Below are 23063 nucleotides of genomic sequence, written 5' to 3' on the forward strand. Positions count from 1 at the left end.
CTCTGCGGCTGCCTCAATTCTTTTGGCGGCAATGCTTGCTTCAGTGTGATTACTTGACTGTGATGTAGTACCAAATATGGACTTAGCATGTTCATAAAGCAAGAGCTGATGGAGCCGCTGTCTTTCCTTTTCTCCATCATACTCATCGATTGCTGCTAAGCGCTCAAAAATTATTTTCATAATGTCCTTTGTCACTGATTCACAAGAGTCCATTTTGCGCCTTATAACATGGGATGGTGCATGACGCTCTCTTAAATCATTGTATACTTTCATCATGTCATTTACTGTCCTTTCAATGTCATCGGCCATGTCTGCTAAACGTGATTCTGAGAGATCGCTTTTCAAGTCTTCTCTGTATACTCTGACCTGGCCTTTCCAATGTTCATATATAGTTTCCAACTTTCTCTCTCTCTTAGTCTGTTCATCCTTTTGAAATAGAAACATTTTCTCGGTGGGCACACTAGGCCGTTCTGATCGCCTAGGTAATGTTTCAATTGCTGCTTCATCAATTTCACATTGCGACTCCTCCAGTTGTTCATCCATACCTTCGATTTTGAGAGCGATTGCTTGTCACCTTATCCTTAGTTCGTTGCTCCAACTCGCTGCTCCGCGCCGTAGCCGTGCCGTTCCTTGAGGTTGCTGACAGCTCGTTGAAGCACGAGGTGAAGCACTTTAGCTTAGCGCGTGCTTCTCTCCACGACCAGCTCTCACTCTTCTTGGAGGTAAGCTCTTACTGTAGCATACCCCCCCGAATGAAGGTTGAGACTTTACTGATGAAACAGGTTTATTGACAGGAAACCTCAAATTCACCGTAAGAGCTGAAATATATAAAAACAAAGTATAAGCTAAACGCTAAGCTCTTACATCTCTGCATAAAATCCTACACGTGCATAAGTTCAAACAAACATCACAGAACCCAACAAAAGTACAACTCTGGACACACCAAACATTGATGCAGCATTATCAAACATTTTAAACGTACCTTGTGCCTCTTCAAGGGGGTAACTAAACATAAAATCACTTTTAAAACCGCTCCGTGTCATTTTCTCACACTTCTCCGTATGTTTCCATCACTCCACTAAACACTCCTTCACCAAAACCAAAACAGTTTGTGGTGCTTTTATCAGTTTGTAAAACACAATAGAGAAGTTCTCGAAGATTCTCAAGCTGTTTCAAACGACTTCTTTGAATGTATTGTAACGCTAACAGACCCTCTGCTCTTTGCCTCTCAGCTGTACAATCAGAAGACTTTTTTTAGCAAAACAGATTTTACAACATAAAACCTCTTTGGTTTTCATTGACAAAAGGATATATTTATATAAGGCACAGGGAGAGTTTGTTGTTCGGCTCAGATAGAAAAGACTAAAGGGAAACAAAGATAACACACAGGATGTCTAAAACTAAAAACCAAAGGAATTAAATTAAAATCCTCCACAACCCAGAGTTAGAAAAGAATACAAAAAGGCAGCTGTGAGGCAGCAGGCTACAGTATGGACTAGTTGTCTGGTTTGTTGCTTGGATCGTTCTTAGGATTCTTTGTCCTCAATGGTTGCATCTCAATGTCTCTCAGTCCTTCTCCCATGGACACCATCACCATGGAGACTCTGGATATGCCGGAAAACTCGAAGGCAAACGTCGCATAAAACACCATGACTATGATGCAGAACACCCACTCAACGATGGCAAAGGCGAGCTGTAGGGCTAAGCTCTCCAGCAAGAAGAAAGCAATGTCTGGAAAACGTGGTGAAGGAAAAATCTGCAAATGAACGAAAACCTGGACAGTTTGTTTCTGCTGATCAAAGGGAAGAAAATAAAGCTACATGTTTCAATATCAGGCGTGAGTTCAAACTTTGTGGATTAAAAGAGTGCCGCTTTTTTTTTTTTTTTTAAAGGATTTTTTTGGCTCTAGTGGCCTTTATATGACAGTTGCTTGACAGGAAGGGGGTCAGAGAGAGCAGGGAATGACACGCAGGAAAGGGTACCAGGCCGGGAATCGAACCTGGACCCGCTGTAGGTGAGGAACTATAGCCTCTGTACATGGGGCGGGCGCTCTACCCACTGAGCTATTTATTTATGCTACTTTGATGTCCCTACATGCATTGTCTGCCGTGTTTGATGCTTGTTATTAAACCAGTCATAATAAACACAGAGGCCCATTGTGTTTATATAATCTATAAGTCAGAAGAAGGAGGAACTTTTTACTATCTAGGAGAAAATTAAGAGTTATCATCATCTGATGATTCCTCTTACTAAGGGTGTCAGAAAAATGGATTCGGTGATATATCGCAATATTTTACCACACAATTATCGTGTCAATTCAAAAAAATGTTGAAATCGATTTTTTTAAATCATGTTTTTTACCAAAAAAATAAATAAATGTAATGGCACTAACATATGCATAGCATGTAAACTCCCAGTCACTGTGTGAATGAACCACATCAGACCTTGTTAAACTACGTCACTCCTCAATGCATTTTAGCTTAAAAGATTTTCATAAAACATACTTAGCACTTTTATAGATGTATGTGGTTGTATGACAGTTTGATAAACATCCTACTTGTTTTTGATACTGGTGCTTGAATTACAGTTAGTTAGCATTTACTTGTTTTTGCAAGTTTAAAAAAAATAAATAAATAGTATTTCATACCATTTTGTACTTGTAAAGGTGAAATTTGTAATTATTGATATCAATATATATTGTATTGTTTAGTATTGGGATATATCGTATCGTGACATGCAAATCGTATCGTAAGATCCATTGTGGTAGCACACCCCTACCTCTTACTGTACGTTGTATTTTTATTTACCAGCTTTTATAGATTGTCTCGTCTTAACAAACCTTACCACTACAACTTGTTAATTCTACACTTGTTTGCCAGCTACTCACTGATCAGTCACAGAACAACGAGCATGAGCAGTCCTCAATTTCCCAAAATGAGAAAAAGAATTAGAGAAATAGTGAACATCCAACTGTTATTGTCTGCCTGCTACTCAATGGTTAAAGTCAAAGCAGGTCCACCAGTCAATAGTTGCATGTTTTTTTTAATACAGTCTCGGCAAAAGCCAAGCGTGGTTTGAAAAAATTCAAACTATTCACAGATTTTCAGGGCCAACCAATATTTTAATGTTGATACTTTGCAGTCTGAACAGAGCGTAATACTCTCTTAACCATGCACAGTATCTTTTCATTGTCTTGAATATCGGTAAAATATTTGTCATGCAGCTACATGACTGAGTGCGACATTGAATAAAGGAAGCAAAGATGGCTACATGTAACATTCATCTACTCGAAGCCTCGAAGACTGACATCTGTCAACAGCTGGAAAGGATACTGAGCACCAGAGCCACGAAGGCCAGCAGGGCCATGCAGAGCCGGAGGTGGGCCATGATGTACTGGCAAGTCGGTGGGTCAGCATTTTTTTCCTTTTTTTCCCTTTTATCCTTTTTTCTTTTTTCTGACTCCACTCTGGCCAGTCTGTAGGTCAGCAGTGTCTGCAGCCATACAAACAGCATGGAGGTTGGAAAGGCAATGCCTGCTCCGACATAGTGGAGAACTTTGGCATTGTCCACCTGTTGTAGGAGAGGAAAAAGCAAAGTGTAACTATTTCTAAACATCAGAAACACACACAGTTGTCAATGAGGTTGTTTGATGGGGGTCGTCGTCACTGTAGAGGTAGGACCAATGTTCCAATAATCTAACTGATGACAACATCACTGGAGACTGGAACATAGGGATGACATCGTCACTGTGGAGACCTAGGACTGTCACTGAGTCCGTCGACACCCCTTAGCACTGCTTTTAAGAGGTGTCCTAGCTCTACAGCGAGGCATGGGGGTGGGGCTTCAAAAAAAAAAAAAAAATCTGACGTTGCACACCATTGAACCAAGCAGCAGCCATGTTGAAAGTCTCAGCTCTGTCTGCCCCTGAACTGCAGAGATGTTTGAGCTACAGACACACAGACAGAGATTCCTTGCTTTATAGATAGATTAATCGCAAATTGAATTTTAAATCAAAGTCTATGTGACGGAGTAGCCCGTCAGCTAGTGAAGGGGGAGCCGCCATGACGATAATGCACACATATACATTTACACTCACTCAGACCAGCTTTTCCTTACCGCTTCATCCGTTTACCACGGTCCTCAGGGTTCGTGTCACCGCCACCGCAGCCGCCATGGGTGCACACTTGGCCGCTGCTCAACTACTTTCCCATCCATAGTTTCTCCAAGTTGCAAACATTTCACCGGTATACGCCACTCAGTCATACAACTTACCCAGCCAACCTGAGTGAATACGTCTTCCGTATTATATTGCGTCATATGCAGGGCGCGCATGAGTGACGTCACGGGATGTCAGGTGACTTTACGGTTTCAATGCAGAATTGTTTTATTTTCTCTTTTGGGGAATTTTTGAGTCATTAGTAAATAGATTATTGTGGTTAGTTCTTTGTGTAGTTTGCTAAAAATACTTATCTTGTGATTTCGTTTCTGTGTGTAGTGAGACTGTTGGTTTTCTTTATTTTCATTGTGTTGGGGCGGGGCCTCAGGCTATATAAAGGGCCTTCAACATGACAGATGGCAGTTCGATTTTAATAGATAAGGCAGTCGTGAGGTATCTCTAATCTACCAACCTCTATTTGAGAATCTAAAATGGAGTGACTCTAAGTGAACAGAAGAGGGCAGCATTACGCTTCTTTTAGTGTACAGCCTGCCGGAAACCATTAGAAGAAGAAGAAGAAGACAGATGGCAGTGAGTGCTTGAAGGGGGAGCTGAGTACATGGAAGGTACCAATTCTTGGCAAGGACGAAGCAGGTTGTAAATATTGTAATTATTATAGAAAGAAGTGCACGTGGATCTGGTTTTGGCAAAGTCATTTTTTTTTGTTTGCACTTTTGGGCGGACCTGCACAATAAATTCACCAGAACACGAAGCTGACTAAGCCATATCGTTTTCTTGTATCGAACCCACTACAGTCTAGAACTGTGCTACCTTTCATTAGGTGATTAATTCCACAATGTTATGGGATTGCTATAATGAGACAGTTCGAGACAAATGTAAAATCTGTTCTCCCTTTTAAGGTCAGAGACAAATTACACAGACAACAGACTCCAAGTGTTCATAAACAAGTTTCCCCAACAAATTGTATTAGCTGTGTGCTAGTGTCCTCTGTTTACCACCTTTTGCCATATTTAAAGCTATTGTTAAGTAAGGTTAGTGTGTGTTTGAACCAATCACGTGCTGTTTGCCTCCCACGCACAACGCGGTTTTTCCATTGACTCACACCGACACCGCCCAGAGTGCTGCGTTCAAGGACGCTTCAGAAAGGTCTAGTTTCCAAACAGACAGACTGTCATGCGCTTTAAAAAAAAAAAAACACGGCGTTTCTGTTTTCCTAAAAAAAACATCTCGCTTACATTACATCATTTTCACTTAGTTGGTGCTTTTTTAAAAAAAAATTTAAAAATTAGATTTGCCTCTTTTAGATTTTAATTTGCACGTTCTCTCTGAATTTGTACCTAATGGATACTATGATGACTGCCGGAGGATGCCCTGCCCAAAATGAAAATCATAACCATGGGATTAGAAAGAGAACAATTTCGATTTAAATTTCCAAATGTGACGGGATCATTTTTGTAATAAAGACGTTTTTATGTACTGCTACTATTTTCAACACTATGTACCAAGTGTTGAATTCTAAGAACTGAATAAACAGCCACAATATGTGTTTTGAATGAATTATCATTCAAAGTGTAAATAAGAATGGTAACAGTGTGTGTCGGTAGAATGCTCGTATCTCGTAATTATGACTTTCTATCTCATAATATTTACATCTTATCTTATAATTATGACTTCACTAAATCATCATGATGACTTTTTATCTCGTAATGATGACCATGCTCATTCATAACTATGACTTTACTAATTCACAATTTTTTGGCGTAAAAAAGCTTTTGTGTGTGTATTATGATGTGGTTTAGAGATTATAGCGTTTCAAGGTGAAGGAATGAGAATTTCCGATACTTTGTGGAGTCATTGAACGAGTCATCGGTCCACCTAGCGGTACAGTGATATTGAGAGGTCACATTTGAATCAGTCAAAGGAAACACAGCAGGTACGTCTTAATAATGGTACATATCAATAATATATACACTTCAAGCTGCGGCCCGAATAACTGAGCATTTTCTGACATTATTTGTGCCCTTGCAGTTTTTAGTGGAGTGCTAGCATAGGTGTTAGCTTGTAACTCTAAAATGAACTGACGGTAGTAAGTTGTATTGATGACATTAATGACTTTGTTCATTCATATACCTTTGTGTGTGTGAGAAGTGGTGACAATGAATGCGTAGCAGTTATTTTCTATTCCATTGCGTTGGGTTATGTATTGTAGAGACACCACATAGCATCATAGGCTACTAGGGTTAGCCAGTGTTTCGAATAAACCTGTAATCATGTTTCATTGGGAGTAACTTCCGGTTAGGTTCATGTTTGCGCGTGTCATCGGTGGTTTTCTATTTAAATGAGACAGTGTTGCTGTCGTTGTTTTACAGGTACATACATTAATTGCATTTTGTATTATTTTCGACTGAGTCAGTCAGAAACAGTTATCTAGCAGGCCGCTCAATATTGTGATTTTTATTTATTTAATTTTATTTCACTTAATATAAACTTGTGTTTCCACTGCTTTAGTAGAAAATGTGTTCAGGGCACTAAACGTATCTCAATGTTAAATAAAATTGTTGTTAAAAATGTTAATCAATGGTAAATAACATTTCAATTAATTCTAGTCAGTCACCAGATAGCATTGTAACCAATGACTCCATAACACCAGTGGCTTGTTTAAATTGCCCAACATGAAGTCATGCCTGTCAAACCTGTGTTCTCCAGCTTCAGTGTTATCTTATTTTGATATCTTTCTTTCCATTCTGATGTATTTCCAAAACGTAAAAAATGTATCCCAATTCTCACACCATTCACACACAGTGGTCACACCTTGCATCCAAATGATTAAAGCAGATCCCTCAATCTGCATTGTGAAGGTGTCAAAACCATTATTAATGATGTACAGAGCTGTTAAACCAGAATTTGTGTCACTGTCCAAATATGTAGGTGTATGTATTTATCAGTATTAACAACAAAAACAAAACAAGAAATAGCAATAGGGTGGAACACTTTTGTGCTCAGATTGTGTGTTTATGATCTTATTTTGAGCTTTTCTTTGGATCTTTTATATGTTCTAAGCTCTAGTACAGTGCCCGTCAGAAGTATGTATTCATATAGTGGGAGGGGCATAAGTAGAGTTGTCAAATATTGCCAAATGAATATGTGTTTGTACAAAGAGGTGTACATACTCTGTACTCTGTAGTGTTTTAAAGGGGTTTATTTGTGGGTGCAAAGTAAAAATTTCCCTGGTTTAATTCCATGGGACATGTGCATGATGAATGTTTGTTGTTTTTAATTTTTATATTTTTTCTGTAATGTATGTTTTTATGTGTATTTTTGTATCTTTCTGTTGTTCTTTTTGTGCGTTTTTTTTTTTTGTATAATTATTGTTTATTGTTGCCTTTGTAGTGTAATTTTGGAGCCATTTTGTGTATTTTTGTATCTTTTTTGGTGTCATTTTTGTGCATTTCTGTTGTCATTTTGTGTATTTTTTGTATTTCATAACCACTTCCAAACAAACTGTCAAACAAACATTAAAATAAACATTTTGAAATGGCCAAATTACTCCAAAATAACAGATGCACACACTCTGGGTATTTGGAAGCCATTGTTTCAGGTCGAACAGAGACCGCGCCAGGGAGGTATTTGCTCAACAAATGCACAAGCATACAGAACTTTCTTGCTTTTATAGGTAGATACTGGTAATGGTGCATTCTTTTGCACATTATAATAATATACTGTGGCTGGGTTTCTGTGGTGCACTAGTACAACAGATGCATTAGCAGATTATAACAGGTTCAGTGAGCTACGTAAAATTCTGTTATAATCCATCCAGCCATTTAAAAAAAAATTTTTTTTTTTTAAATCCTCACAATTTCACCCACTAAGCTTTCTGATCTATATTTAATTTACCACTTCAGAAAGAAAAACCATTATAGAAAATGCATTTATTTGATGGTTGAAATGAGTAATTGCAAATAAAAAACTATACATATGCAACAAATATGATCTGATTTCAATAGATCTATATTTAAATAGGAAACCAATGCTGTTTTTTTTTTTTTTTCTTTTTTTTCCAAGAGGTAATCAAACTGACTACTGATTTAATCTAAACATTAACTTTTATTTTGGAAAATACACAGTTGTGCATGCAGTATGATCTCATTTTAGAGTTTGGATTATTTGTGTGTGTTTTTAGAGGATGGTTGAACTGAATTAGTGTAGTGTTGGAGGAGGGGCACATTTTATGAGGATCAGAGTTGAGGATTAAATGTTTAATCAGTCTGATTTCACCTGCATGGCTTGTTTTTGTAAACAGAGACAGTGTGTAAGACCGGCATGGTGTTGCTTTGTGGAGAAATCACGTCCCGTGCTAACGTGGACTACCAGAGGGTGGTGAGGGACACCATTAAACACATCGGCTATGACAACTCCGACAAAGGTAAGAATACAACTTCTAAAGGTGACGTAAATCAAGCTAGCACACACTATTTCTACTCAGCTCTCGCTCCTTTGTTGCCTGTCTTCAGGTTTTGACTATAAGACGTGTAACGTGCTGGTGGCTCTAGAGCAGCAGAGTCCAGACATCGCCCAGGGTGTCCACATTGACAGGACGGAGGAGGACATCGGAGCTGGAGATCAGGTTCATCTCTGCTCTACCTCGTGTCAATAGTGCTTCCTGTACAGGTTCACAGACATTTGACTAACACACGTGTCAAACTCAAGGCCCGGGGGCCAAATACAGCCCCCTTAGAGCATCAAATTCGTCCCGCTCGAGAAAGTAAAAATGATAGAAAAAACATGAAACATTTTGTAAATTACCGACTAATTCAGCTGTAGATATTTAAGCCCCTTCAAATACAAACATTCAATTCAATTCCACAATATCTGCAGAGCTCAGTTTTCCAGTTCTTATATCACACGACGGCAGTCATTTTCAATCTCAAATTGTTGAAAGAACTCTCAGTTTTTCCAAAATCTGGCAAATTTTCCTCAAATTATTCCACGAAAATTCCCAAAGTGGAGACTGATATAAAAACAAACGTTATAATTTATATGAGGAAATGCAAACCAGGGGACATTAATGTTGAGTTTGCTCTTTTTCCACCTAAAATCTGTATCCGTATTTAGCCCCTGAACTAAAATGAGTTTGACACCCCTGGGCTAACATATAGAGACAGACAGACCTGGTGTCACACACCCATTCACGCCGAGAGCCAATTTATGGGCTCCAATCAACCTAGCGTGTATGTTTTTGGGCTGTGGGGGATCAGTCGGCAGACAACCCAAAGAAAACCCCTGTAAATAAAAAATGCAGGCTCTGTCAAACACAGGGTGTCGTCTAACTTTGTATCTCCTCTGCAGGGTTTGATGTTCGGCTACGCCACAGATGAGACGGAGGAGTGCATGCCTCTCACCATCATGTTAGCTCACAAACTCAACTCAAAGATGGCTGAGCTCAGGCGCGACGGACACATCCACTGGCTGCGTCCTGATTCAAAAACACAGGTGATCCAGAAAGGATAATCAGGGTTTTTGGTTCGCGCTCTCCAGATGTCAGCACCAAAATCCCAACATTTGAGACAACTGTGAACGTGTTTTTAAGGAACGAATTTTTTTATAAAAATAAAAACAAAACAATGATAACAATTGAAAAACAAAATAAAAATACATAAGATCTGTAGCAATGGAACCGGGGTGTTCCTTTTTCTATTCCCTTTCTTTCTTTTAGTCTCTTTTACACTTGTAATAATTCCTCCGATGTATCTCTTAGACAAAATCAGACCTAATCAGGATGCCTGTTTGTTTCACTCAGAGACAGTAAAATGCAAATATTATATTTAATCTTCTTGCAAAAGAGAATAAATGGCATGCTTCTGCCTTCAGGTGACGGTTCACTACGAACAGAAGGACGGAGCCGTGATCCCCAAAAGGGTTCACACCATCGTGATCTCAGTCCAACATGATGACTTCATCTCTCTGGAGGAGCAGCAGAAGGTCCTGAAGGAGAAGGTACAGCTTCACTAACAGCCTTAACCAAACTCTGAGCAATGCAAAGCCTCAACTGTTTTCATCAGGTCATCAAAGCTGTGGTTCCGGCCAAATATTTGGACGACAAAACCGTCTACCATCTCCAACCAAGTGGTCGCTTTGTTATTTGAGGACCACAGGTGAAAACTCATTTTAAAAAGATATTTAGCAGCAAATATTGTGGAAGGAAATTCTAAAATATAATTATTTTGTATTTCACTCAACAGGGCGATGCTGGTGTGACTGGTAGGAAGATCATTGTAGACACCTACGGAGGATGGGGAGCTCATGGAGGCGGAGCTTTCTCCGGTAAAGACTTTTCAAAAGTGGATCGATCTGCTGCGTACGCTGCTCGCTGGGTGGCCAAGTCTCTGGTTAAAGCCAAACTGTGCAGGAGAGTTCTGGTCCAGGTGAGCTAACCCAGGTTCCCCCAAACAGGTCCTGGTTAAAGTTCACATTCATGTATTCCACTGGGTACATGTGTTACAGGTGTCCTATGCTATCGGCGTGGCCCACCCTCTGTCTATCTCCTTGTTTACCTACGGGTCCTCACAGAAAACAGAGTCCGAACTGCTCCACATTGTCAACAAGAACTTTGATCTGAGGCCGGGAGTCATCGTCAGGTCAAACACTTTAATATGAAGCGATGCATCATTCTGGCTGCTTGGTTTTACTCCAAAAGTAATATGAAATAGCTTTTAATGATTAATAGAAAACAACTAGTCTGGGACACTCGGATGGACTGATCAATGGTTCATGGCTCAACTTTTCTGGGACACTCGTGTGGTCTATCCTTCTATCCTATTCTGTTTCTGTTCACTAACCCCAACCAGTCGTCGAAGCGGATGGCTGCCACCTCTGAAACTGGTTCCGCTGGAGATTTCTTCTTCCCACTGTCACTAAATACTTGTTCGTTTGGATCTTGTTGGGTTCTTTCTTTCTTACTATGGACTTTATATTTTGCGCTATATAAATAAAGTAGAATTGAACTAGAAATGACATTAATGACAGCAATGGATGAATGTGATGTTGATAAATACGTACACAGAGCTTTACCTGAGGGTGTTTCATTGTTAGCAGATCGTAGACTGAGACTTTGATTTAGTGTCATGGATTGATTCTGCCTCTCCCAGTTTATTTACAGTGCAAAGCAGAGTACACCCAGGAGAGGGTGCCAGTCGTTCACAAGTCAAACACACAGTCCTCATCAATTATAGACTCACTGAACCTAAACTGCATTATCAACACACAGCTCATGCTATGCTATTCCTATGTTTACATTTTTATTCTGTCATTAACTGTTTTCCTAATAGTTCGGGACGTTTTTACGATACAAATACATCAACTATGCTGAAATGTGTGGTTTGTCTGGATAAACACAGCGTCCCTTTATGCCACATGTGTCAAACTCAAGGCCTGGGGGCCAATTCCGGCCCTTTAGAGCATCCAATTTGGCCCGCAGGAGAAAGTCAAAATGGAAGAAAAATATTGAACTAATTTGGTTGTATATATCGCAGTCCTTCAAAATACACATTTTCAATTAAACTTTACACTATTTGCCAGCACTCAGTTTCCCCATGTTTATATTATATGTTGGAAATCATTTTTAAAAACAATGTGTTAAAATAACTCTACACTATTCCACAAAATTTCCACAAATTAATCACAAAATCAATTAAATTAGGCAAAGATCCTGACCTCTCACTTATTTCTTGGATATTATCAGTGCCTTTATACTTTAAAGGCAGAAGTGCAAAGTAGGGCATATTATTGTTGAAATTTCTTGTTTTCCTGCCTATAATCTGCGGCTCACTTGAGATCAAACTGGTCCGTATTTGGCCCCTAAACTAAAATGATCTGCTTTAATGCGGATATCAAATCCTACACGTTCTTAATACAGTACATGAAACAAGTCTCATGTTGAATTGATGTCTTGATTGCTTTCCCCTCACAGGGAGCTGAATCTGAAGAGGCCTATCTACCAGCAGACCGCCTCTTATGGACACTTTGGCCGACCAGAGTTTTCCTGGGAACAGCCTAAGAAACTTGTCTTCTGAATACTCAACAAGATGCCTCTGCAACAACTGCCTGCTTCATCAACTGATGACCTTTTTTTTTAAAGTTAGGGAGAGATAAGACATCTTTAAGTGAGTCTCAGAGTGACGAGTAGTGGGACATTCTTTTGGTGAGAAGGGAGTCAGTGTCAAAGACATCTGAGAAACAGGTCTTAACTTTCCAGCACATAAACACTCATATTGTTTTTTTTTAAATATAGGTACAATCATTTCAGCCACAAACATTTGAGAATAAAGGCATCCTGTAGATCTGTGTGCAACACCACACCACAGTGACCTGTTTGTTGTACCTTAACCTCAGTGTGTTTTTATTTTTATTTAGTTTTTTCTTTAAAGGTGCTAATGACAACCAGTCTAAAACAGCTCAGGAAATGACCTTAGATCTTTGTGTGAAGCAAAATGTTATTTTGTAGGGTGTGTGTGTGTGTGCCACAGGAAGCTGTTTGTAGAGACGGGTCATTAGGATGCAGTGGGATGTTAATGTGTGATTGTTCACCTGCTGGTTTGTTTTTTTCCAACCTTTCTCATTTTTCTACCTGTAGGCCTTCTGCTGTGCATGTTTGAGAGTGATTTAGTCTTAATTTGGACTTAATTGTTCATCTCTGCTTTTCTTTACCATAGATAACCCACCACAGTCTTTTGTGGACCACTAAAGTCTTAACAATTTGGCATTGTTTAAAACCAGTGCTGCCCTACGTTGATGCCAACGCTACCATCCCCGGATCACTTTTTTTTTGGTCTGCCCCTTTCTTGCAAGTTCATGCTCAATGTGAAATTTAAGTTCATAGAATTTTTGTTTGTCAGCTTGCACCACAAATCTGTGAAACCAAACAATGTAAATAAACCATTTTCAAAAATCAATCTCTTTGCTGCGACATCAAGCCAAGATGCAACTCTTGTCAGTTTTTTTTATTTATTGAAGGCATAAATGTATACAATCAGAAGACTTTTTTCAGCAAAATAGATTTTACAACATAAAACCTCTTTGGTTTTCATTGACAAAAGGATATATTTATATAAGGCACAGGGAGAGTTTGTTGTTCGGCTCAGGGTGGGAGGAGGTTTACACGTTTAAATTATATGGTAATGATCTACTGATTTTGGGATCATCGTTCTTGTAAATATTCAACCATGACTGTGTGAGGGACAGGAATTCTCCCAAGTTAGAGAAAAAAAAATTGGTGGATGTTTTACAGAATCTTAAACAAGCATTACATAACATTGACCAAAGCTACTAACAGACGACAAGAAAGATCTAACATTAACCTGAGTGCAGAGATAGAAAAGACTAAAGGGAAACAAAGATAACACACAGGATGTCTAAAACTAAAAACCAAAGGAAAAACAAAACACTCGGTGTTTAAATGACTGAATCAAAATCAAACAGTGGGGGGCGCTAGTGGGCCAGCAATGGAGTAGGTCGTGTCTGTGGAGCCTCCCGCTAATCAATGCTAAAAGTGTCACAAACTATTATTTCTTCGACCTACATGCGTATATCATTTACATCAGAAGGAAGTTAAGAGTGTAGGGTGACGCTTTGCCCACAAATTTCTGTTCGACATGGCGTCTAGCTTACGAAAATACAAATACTCCGGAGCTAACGCTAAGCTAACCAGGCCGAAAGCCACCGCAGCTAACCCAGAGGAGGCAGCTAGCCTGACTGAAGCCGAGGAACAAAGCACCGACGAGGAGCAGAATATCATCGCAGACTTGAAATCTCAAGTTATTCTGTCTATCAAAGAAGACATCTCATCTGTGATAAAAGAAGAACTCAGGAGAGCACTCGCGGAGGACTTCGGCGCCATTAAGACTGAATTGCAATCAGTAAGGGACGAAATCACTAGCTGCAGGGAAGCTACATGCAAACAGGTGGATGAGGTGAAAGCCACGGTGAAGGACATTGAAAGCGGCCTCTCCACCTGGAGTGATGAAGTAGTGACTCTGCAATCTACGGTATCTGAGCTCAAAAAAGAGCTGATCGATTTGAGAGCAAAGTGTGAGGATACGGAAAGCAGAATGCGGAGGTCCAACATACGCATAAGCGGAGTCGAGGAAGGCCCAGATACCAGTACCACCGCGGCTGTGTCAAAACTATTGAGAGAGGTCCTTAAAATGAGCAAGGAAGTCATGATTGATCGCTCGCATAGAAGCCTTGTTCCTAAACGCCCAGGAGGGAAGCCGCGAGCCATCATAGCGAAGCTTCATTATGACCAGGACTGCGTTGAGGTGCTCCGCCGTGCCCGTACCCTGGGTCCGCTCAAATTGAATGGTCAGCCCATCGCCATCTTCCCCGACTTCACCCCGACCGTCGCACGGGCTCGTGCCGCCTTCACGGAAGCCCGGAGACTTCTCCGTGATCAACCAGGGGTCCGGTACGGCATCGTTTTCCCAGCGCGACTCCGCATTACGCACAATGGAGTGGAAAAGGAGTTTGTGGACGCCACAGCTGCCGTGACAGGCTCCGAACGTGACGCTGGGGACCAGTGGTCCATAAGAGGATTTCACCAGCCCATGTTTGTGTATTCTGAATTCTGACCAATCGAGGTAATATTCTCAACTTTTTCTGCAAAGTGGACATTGATTTTCATCATATTTCTGGACCATAAAGTGACATTTTGCTATTCCTAATGTGTTATATTTGTTCTCACTCTTACAGTTAACAGTAGGTGATTTATATTTAGCGGGAGCCTGCTCCGTTCTGGTTTATGGCACCAAACAAACACTATGTGTGGATTTATGTGGAAGAGGTTCTGTGGTCATCACGTTCAGGATGACAGAGTTGTACTAAATGTACGAGGGTTGGGAATTTGCCAGACAGGTTTATTTTCAGTTAATGTAGTTTTTCTTAAACTTATGGGTTTTTTTTTTTATTTTTTTTTTTATACCATGTTTTACAATTTTCATTTCAAAAAACAACTCCAATCTCTAAATCAGCAAGAGCAATTCACTCTTTTCTTCACACCTATGGGCTTGCTGATGTCTGGAGGTTTTTAAACCCTACTTCAAGCAAATATTAATTCTTTTCAAATGTTCATAAGTCGTTCTCCCGTATTGATTACCTTCTTTTAGACAAAAAACTTTTGCCTTTAGTCACAGACTGTGACTACACAGCTATGGTAATTTCTGATCATTCCCCTGTTGTTCTATCATTACATTTCCCAAATATTCACGCTAATTATCGGCCATGGAGATTTAATCCACGACTGCTTGCAGATGAAGAATTTACAAATTTCATACAATCTCAAATCAAACTATTTGTTGAGATTAATCAAACTCCAGAGGTTTCTCACTCAACGGTCTGGGAGTCACTCAAGGCATATTTGAGGGGCCAAATCATTTCATTCTGTGCTAAGCAGAGACGCACTTTAACAGCGCGCCTCACTGAACTAGCCGATCAAATTGTTGAACTTGATGCAGCATACAGTAAATCATCTACCCCCACTTTATATAAACAGAGATTACAACTACAGACCGAATACAACCTTTTATAAACTAATTAAGCTGAACATCTCCTTTACAAATCACATAGTTTTTCATATGAACATGGGGAGAAGGCGGGTAGGCTTTTGGCTCAACAGCTTCGGCAGAGAACTGCCAAGATGCAACTCTTGTCAGTTTTTTTATTTATTGAAGGCATAAATGTATACAATCAGAAGACTTTTTTCAGCAAAATAGATTTTACAACATAAAACCTCTTTGGTTTGGTTTGTCTAAAACTAAAAACCAAAGGAATTAAATTAAAATCCTCCACAACCCAGAGTTAGAAAAGAATACAAAAAGGCAGCTGTGAGGCAGCAGGCTACAGTATGGACTAGTTGTCTGGTTTGTTGCTTGGATCGTTCTTAGGATTCTTTGTCCTCAATGGTTGCATCTCAATGTCTCTCAGTCCTTCTCCCATGGACACCATCACCATGGAGACTCTGGATATGCCGGAAAACTCGAAGGCAAACGTCGCATAAAACACCATGACTATGATGCAGAACACCCACTCAACGATGGCAAAGGCGAGCTGTAGGGCTAAGCTCTCCAGCAAGAAGAAAGCAATGTCTGGAAAACGTGGTGAAGGAAAAATCTGCAAATGGACGAAAACCTGGACAGTTTGTTTCTGCTACATGTTTCAATATCAGGCGTGAGTTCAAACTTTGTGGATTAAAAGAGTGCCGCTTTTTTTTTTTTTTTTTTTAAAGGATTTTTTTTGGCTCTAGTGGCCTTTATATGACAGTTGCTTGACAGGAAGGGGGTCAGAGAGAGACAAAATGATTCAGTTGTAAATATCTCAGCCCCTCCAAATACACACTAATACAAATTTATTTTTTTTAAACTTAGGTACAATCATTTCAGCCACAAACATTTGAGAATAAAGGCATCCTGTAGATCTGTGTGCAACACCACACCACAGTGACCTGTTTGTTGTACCTTAACCTCAGTGTGTTTTTATTTTTATTTAGTTTTTTCTTTAAAGGTGCTAATGACAACCAGTCTAAAACAGCTCAGGAGATGACCTTAGATCTTTGTGTGAAGCAAAATGTTATTTTGTAGGGTGTGTGTGTGTGTGCCACAGGAAGCTGTTTGGCTTCCTGTGGCACAGTATGGACTAGTTGTTTCTTTGGGAAGGGTGATTCTCCTTTGGTTGGACAATAAAGGCTCCCGGTTTTCCTGCCCAGCACAGCATCACCGTGGTGTCTCCGGACATGCCGCCAAACTCAATAGCAAACAGCCCATAAAACACCATGACTGTGATGCAGAACACCCACTCAACGATGGCGAGTTGTAGGGCTAAGCTCTCCAGCCAGAAGAAAACACCGTCTGGAAAACGTGGTGAAGGAAAAATCTGCAAATGGACGAAAACCTGGACAGTTTGTTTCTGCTACATGTTTCAATATCAGGCGTGAGTTCAAACTTTGTGGATTAAAAGAGTGCCGCCATGCAGAGCCGGAGGTGGGCCATGATGTACTGGCAAGTCGGTGGGTCAGCATTTTTTTCCTTTTTTTCCCTTTTATCCTTTTTTCTTTTTTCTGACTCCACTCTGGCCAGTCTGTAGGTCAGCAGTGTCTGCAGCCATACAAACAGCATGGAGGTGGGAAAGGCAATGACTACTCCGACATAGTGGAGAACTTTGGCATTGTCCACCTGTTGTAGGAGAGGAAAAAGCAAAGTGTAACTATTTCTAAACATCAGAAACACACACAGTTGTCAATGAGGTTGTTTGATGGGGGTCGTCGTCACTGTAGAGGTAGGACCAATGTTCCAATAATCTAACTGATGACAACATCACTGGAGACTGGAACATAGGGATGATAATATTTACATCTTATCTTATAATGATGACTTTTTATCTCGTAATGATGACCATGCTCATTCATAACTATGACTTTACTAATTCACAATTTTTTGGCGTAAAAAAGCTTTTGTGTGTGTATTATGATGTGGTTTAGAGATTATAGCGTTTCAAGGTGAAGGAATGAGAATTTCCGATACTTTGTGGAGTCATTGAACGAGTCATCGGTCCACCTAGCGGTACAGTGATATTGAGAGGTCACATTTGAATCAGTCAAAGGAAACAGCAGGTACGTCTTAATAATGGTACATATCAGTAATATATACACTTCAAGCTGCGGCCCGAATAACTGAGCATTTTCTGACATTATTTGTGCCCTTGCAGTTTTTAGTGGAGTGCTAGCATAGGTGTTAGCTTGTAACTTTAAAATGAACTGACGGTAGTAAGTTGTATTGATGACATTATATGACATTAATGACTTTGTTCATTCATATACCTTTGTGTGTGTGAGAAGTGGTGACAATGAATGCGTAGCAGTTATTTTCTATTCCATTGCGTTGGGTTATGTATTGTAGAGACACCACATAGCATCATAGGCTACTAGGGTTAGCCAGTGTTTCGAATAAACCTGTAATCATGTTTCATTGGGAGTAACTTCCGGTTAGGTTCATGTTTGCGCGTGTCATCGGTGGTTTTCTATTTAAATGAGACAGTGTTGCTGTCGTTGTTTTACAGGTACATACATTAATTGCATTTTGTATTATTTTCGACTGAGTCAGTCAGAAACAGTTATCTAGCAGGCCGCTCAATATTGTGATTTTTATTTATTTAATTTTATTTCACTTAATATAAACTTGTGTTTCCACTGCTTTAGTAGAAAATGTGTTCAGGGCACTAAACGTATCTCAATGTTAAATAAAATTGTTGTTAAAAATGTTAATCAATGGTAAATAACATTTTAATTAATTCTAGTCAGTCGCCAGATAGCATTGTAACCAATGACTCCATAACACCAGTGGCTTGTTTAAATTGCCCAACATGAAGTCATACTTGTCAAACCTGTGTTCTCCAGCTTCAGTGTTATCTTATTTTGATATCTTTCTTTCCATTCTGATGTATTTCCAAAACGTAAAAAATGTATCCCAATTCTCACACACAGTGGTTTTTTTTTTTTTTTTTTTTAAAAGGATTTTTTTGGCTCTAGTGGCCTTTATATGACAGTTGCTTGACAGGAAGGGGGTCAGAGAGAGCAGGGAATGACACGCAGGAAAGGGTCCCAGGCCGGGAATCGAACCTGGACCCGCTGTAGGTGAGGAACTATAGCCTACAGCGGGTAGTGGGTGTTTAGCTATACCCACTGAGCTAAACACCGCCCCAAGAGTGCCGCTTTTAATCCACAGTCATTTATTTATGCTACTTTGATGTCCCTACATGCATTGTTTGCCGTGTTTGATGCTTGTTATTAAACCAGTCATAATAAACACAGAGGCCCATTGTGTTTATATAATCTATAAGTCAGAAGAAGGAGGAACTTTTTACTATCTAGGAGAAAATTAAGAGTTATCATCATCTGATGATTCCTCTTACTAAGGGTGTCAGAAAAATGGATTCGGTGATATATCGCAATATTTTACCACACAATTATCGTGTCAATTCAAAAAAATGTTGAAATCGATTTTTTTAAATCATGTTTTTTACCAAAAAAAAAAAATAAATGTAATGGCACTAACATATGCATAGCATGTAAACTCCCAGTCACTGTGTGAATGAACCACATCAGACCTTGTTAAACTACGTCACTCCTCAATGCATTTTAGCTTAAAAGATTTTCATAAAACATACTTAGCACTTTTATAGATGTATGTGGTTGTATGACAGTTTGATAAACATCCTACTTGTTTTTGATACTGGTGCTTGAATTACAGTTAGTTAGCATTTACTTGTTTTTGCAAGTTTAAAAAAAATAAATAAATAGTATTTCATACCATTTTGTACTTGTAAAGGTGAAATTTGTAATTATTGATATCAATATATATTGTATTGTTTAGTATTGGGATATATCGTATCGTGACATGCAAATCGTATCGTAAGATCCATTGTGGTAGCACACCCCTACCTCTTACTGTACGTTGTATTTTTATTTACCAGCTTTTATAGATTGTCTCGTCTTAACAAACCTTACCTAGAGCTGGGCGATATATCGAATATACTCGATATATCGCAGCTTGTAGTCTGTGCGGTGTTGAAAATGACCATACCGTTAAACTCGCGGACTTTTTTTTTTTTTTTGAAATGTCAGCTTAATGACAACATGCACAAAAGGGCACTATTTGTTTTAAAATATTGTAGTGGCGTTATGTACAAAAAGTGCACTTTAATTTTGTGTTTTGAAATGCCATGTGAGTTGCATCCTGCACTAATGTCTTGTTTTGAAATGTCTCTGTGACAATTTTGCACAGAACGTGCACTTTCTGTTGACAATTTTATGTTTGAGCCACTCACTGTTTAATAAATACAGTTATGTCAACTTTGACTTAGTTGTGATATCCCCTTTTTTGCATGAAAGTTTAAAATTGGCATATATTAATGCAGTATGATCAAGAATGTTTTAATGTAGACATATAGAATCATCATACTGGTGTGATTTTGTGCATCAAAGTGTTAATTCAAGGGTAATGCAAAATATCGAGATATATATCGTGTATCGTGACATGGCCTAAAAATATCGCGGTATTTATAAAAGGCCATATCGCCCAGCCCTAACCTTACCACTACAACTTGTTAATTCTACACTTGTTTGCCAGCTACTCACTGATCAGTCACAGAACAACGAGCATGAGCAGTTCTCAATTTCCCAAAATGAGAAAAAGAATTAGAGAAATAGTGAACATCCAACTGTTATTGTCTGCCTGCTACTCAATGGTTAAAGTCAAAGCAGGTCCACCAGTCAATAGTTGCATGTTTTTTTTTAATACAGTCTCGGCAAAAGCCAAGCGTGGTTTGAAAATATTGAAACTATTCACAGATTTTCAGGGCCAACCAATATTTTAATGTTGATACTTTGCAGTCTGAACAGAGCGTAATACTCTCTTAACCATGCACAGTATCTTTTCATTGTCTTGAATATCGGTAAAATATTTGTCATGCAGCTACATGACTGAGTGCGACATTGAATAAAGGAAGCAAAGATGGCTACATGTAACATTCATCTACTCGAAGCCTCGAAGACTGACATCTGTCAACAGCTGGAAAGGATACTGAGCACCAGAGCCACGAAGGCCAGCAGGGCCATGCAGAGCCGGAGGTGGGCCATGTTGTACTGGCAGGTCGGTGGGTCAGCATTTTTTTCCTTTTTTTTCCCTTTTATCCTTTTTTCTTTTTTCTGACTCCACTCTGGCCAGTCTGTAGGTCAGCGCTGTCTGCAGCCATACAAACAGCATGGAGGTGAGAAAGGCAATGACTACTCCGACATAGTGGAGAACTTTGGCATTGTCCACCTGTTGTAGGAGAGGAAAAAGCAAAGTGTAACTATTTCTAAACATCAGAAACACACTCAGTTGTTCACAAGGAAACATTATCAACACAATAATAAACAGTTCAGCATGAGAATCAGTTCATTCAGTGATAGGCAGACTGATGGGGTCAATTACAATTATGCTTTCAATTACTCATGTTCAATTACAATTTATTCACGATTCCAGTGACCAACATTTTGTCCAATTACAATTATTTTTTATCCTCAGAAAGACAACTACAATTACGTTCTCAATTACTGAGCCTGAAATTAATAACCTTCCTTTTGTGTTAGCTTTCTGTTAGCATCTCTTATGATAACGGGTCCTAAATCAGCTGTAAAAATACACTAAAAACAAATATCTATCATCTAATTTCTATTTCTAATCTATTGATTACCTTGTTAGTCTTCCTAATCAGTGAAAATATAGGTTTTAATGTTTTTGGTGTGGACATCTGAGCCTATTTTGTGTCAGTATACCCCTTGGTTTCAATTTTTTATTTATTTTTCTTCCCCCAATGGTAAAATATGGGAAAGTTCTATAGAATTATCATGGTAATTACAATTACAAAGTCAATTATCTAAACTCAATTACAATTTAATTTTGATTATGAAAGCAAATTAATACGCCATTGTCGCATACCCCCCCGAATGAAGGTTGAGACTTTACTGATGAAACAGGTTTATTGACAGGAAACCTCAAATTCACCGTAAGAGCTGAAATATATAAAAACAAAGTATAAGCTAAACGCTAAGCTCTTACATCTCTGCATAAAATCCTACACGTGCATAAGTTCAAACAAACATCACAGAACCCAACAAAAGTACAACTCTGGACACACCAAACATTGATGCAGCATTATCAAACATTTTAAACGTACCTTGTGCCTCTTCAAGGGGGTAACTAAACATAAAATCACTTTTAAAACCGCTCCGTGTCATTTTCTCACACTTCTCCGTGTGTTTCCATCACCATCAAGCTACCTCAAGCATAAAACGGCAAACAGGAAGTGATGATTTCAAAATAAAAGCATTACATTTTTAAACCGGAAGTTAACTAAAACTAACTGCAAAAAATGATGATAAGCACCAAAATAAAACACTTTAAACCTTGTTTATAAACAGAAATATACCTGTGGTTATTTACACTCCCATCAAAATTATAACTCTTGGTTTACATCAAAACAACAGATAATTTTCTCATGAAAAATTACACACAGGTCACCTTAAGAGCTTTCCAACAATAAAACAAGTTTTTGCACTGGACGCTCTACAACTGAAAGCTTGCTAGAGCGTTGCCCTTTGTTATCTAATTTATTTTCTCCAAGTGAAATCTTCACTCTTCGCACAAGTCCATCTTTTCCACTGACAGTTTCTAAAACTCTTGCAAGTTTCCATTTGCTTCTGGGCGCTTGTTCGTCCATGTCCAACACAACATCACCAACTGTTAGATTCCTCTTTGGTGAATGCCACTTTTGCCTCGAAATGATGCTGTGCACATATTCCCATCTCCAACGGCTCCAGAACTGCTCTGCCAGAAACTGGACACGCCGCCATCTCTTTTTGCAGTATAGGTCTTCCTTTGAAAAGGCACCAGGTGGGGGCAACGGTGCGTTGGATTTCAGATGAAGCAGATGATTGGGCGTAAGCGGTTCCAAGCTGTCAGGGTTGTTCAAGTTATCAATAGCCAGAGGTCTGCTGTTGACTATAGCCATAGCTTCGTAGAATAGAGTCCTTAATGAAGCATCATTAAGTCTACCATTGGAAAGTGTCAGAGTGGTGTTCAGTACACTTCTGACAGTTTTTATCTGACGCTCCCACACTCCCCCTGCGTGACTGGAGTGGGGTGCATTCATTACAAAGTCACACTGTCTTTCAGTTAAGTAAGCACTTAATCGATGAGTATCCAGTTCATTTAAGGCAGCTTTAAACTCATTTCGAGCGCCAACAAAGTTTGTTCCCTGGTCGCATTGGATTTGTCTAATTGCACCTCTGATCGAAATGAAG

At 39.3% G+C, this 23063-nt stretch overlaps 2 protein-coding genes and 1 pseudogene across 3 annotated transcripts; 1 reads left to right on the forward strand and 2 right to left on the reverse strand.

Moving 5' to 3' along the window:
* Window positions 1–837: 837 nt before the first annotated feature.
* LOC114476508 (transmembrane protein 150A-like) lies at window positions 838–4295 on the reverse strand. Its single transcript, XM_028468090.1, has 4 exons — window positions 4117–4295; window positions 3877–3946; window positions 3333–3570; window positions 838–1731 (listed from the first exon to the last, which is right to left on the reverse strand). The coding sequence occupies exons 1-4, from the start codon at window positions 4122–4124 to the stop codon at window positions 1496–1498; spliced, it is 552 nt and encodes a 183-aa protein (XP_028323891.1). The 5' UTR covers window positions 4125–4295; the 3' UTR covers window positions 838–1495.
* Window positions 4296–4736: 441 nt separating this feature from the next.
* On the forward strand, window positions 4737–13125 carry LOC114476503 (S-adenosylmethionine synthase-like; annotated as a pseudogene).
* Window positions 13126–13198: 73 nt separating this feature from the next.
* LOC114476509 (transmembrane protein 150A-like) lies at window positions 13199–20978 on the reverse strand. Of its 2 annotated transcripts, XM_028468091.1 has the most exons (3): window positions 20801–20886; window positions 15989–16311; window positions 13199–13598 (listed from the first exon to the last, which is right to left on the reverse strand). In XM_028468091.1, the coding sequence occupies exons 1-2, from the start codon at window positions 20853–20855 to the stop codon at window positions 16076–16078; spliced, it is 291 nt and encodes a 96-aa protein (XP_028323892.1). In that variant the 5' UTR covers window positions 20856–20886; the 3' UTR covers window positions 13199–13598; window positions 15989–16075. The 2 variants fall into 2 exon arrangements, with proteins under 2 accessions (XP_028323892.1, XP_028323893.1); XM_028468092.1 differs by lacking the exons at window positions 13199–13598; window positions 15989–16311 and adding an exon at window positions 16538–17070 and having other exon boundaries at window positions 20801–20978.
* Between the last annotated feature and the right edge of the window lie 2085 nt (window positions 20979–23063).

The sequence above is a fragment of the Gouania willdenowi genome, chromosome 15 (assembly GCF_900634775.1).
Source record: "Gouania willdenowi chromosome 15, fGouWil2.1, whole genome shotgun sequence".
NCBI lineage: Eukaryota > Metazoa > Chordata > Actinopteri > Blenniiformes > Gobiesocidae > Gouania > Gouania willdenowi.

Bases quoted from the DNA above. Each gene is read 5' to 3' on its own strand.
- LOC114476508 (XM_028468090.1), bottom strand. The intron at 3,571-3,876 runs GTGTGCAACGTC...CTCCTACAACAG, and splicing joins GGCTGCTGCTTGGTTCAATG to GTGGACAATGCCAAAGTTCT. The intron at 1,732-3,332 runs GTATCCTTTCCA...CACGTTTTCCAG, and splicing joins CTTCGTGGCTCTGGTGCTCA to ACATTGCTTTCTTCTTGCTG.
- LOC114476509 (XM_028468091.1), bottom strand. From the start codon at position 20,855: ATGGCCCACCTCCGGCTCTGCATGGCCCTGCTGGCCTTCGTGGCTCTG. The intron at 16,312-20,800 runs GTATCCTTTCCA...CACGTTTTCCAG, and splicing joins CTTCGTGGCTCTGGTGCTCA to ACATTGCTTTCTTCTTGCTG.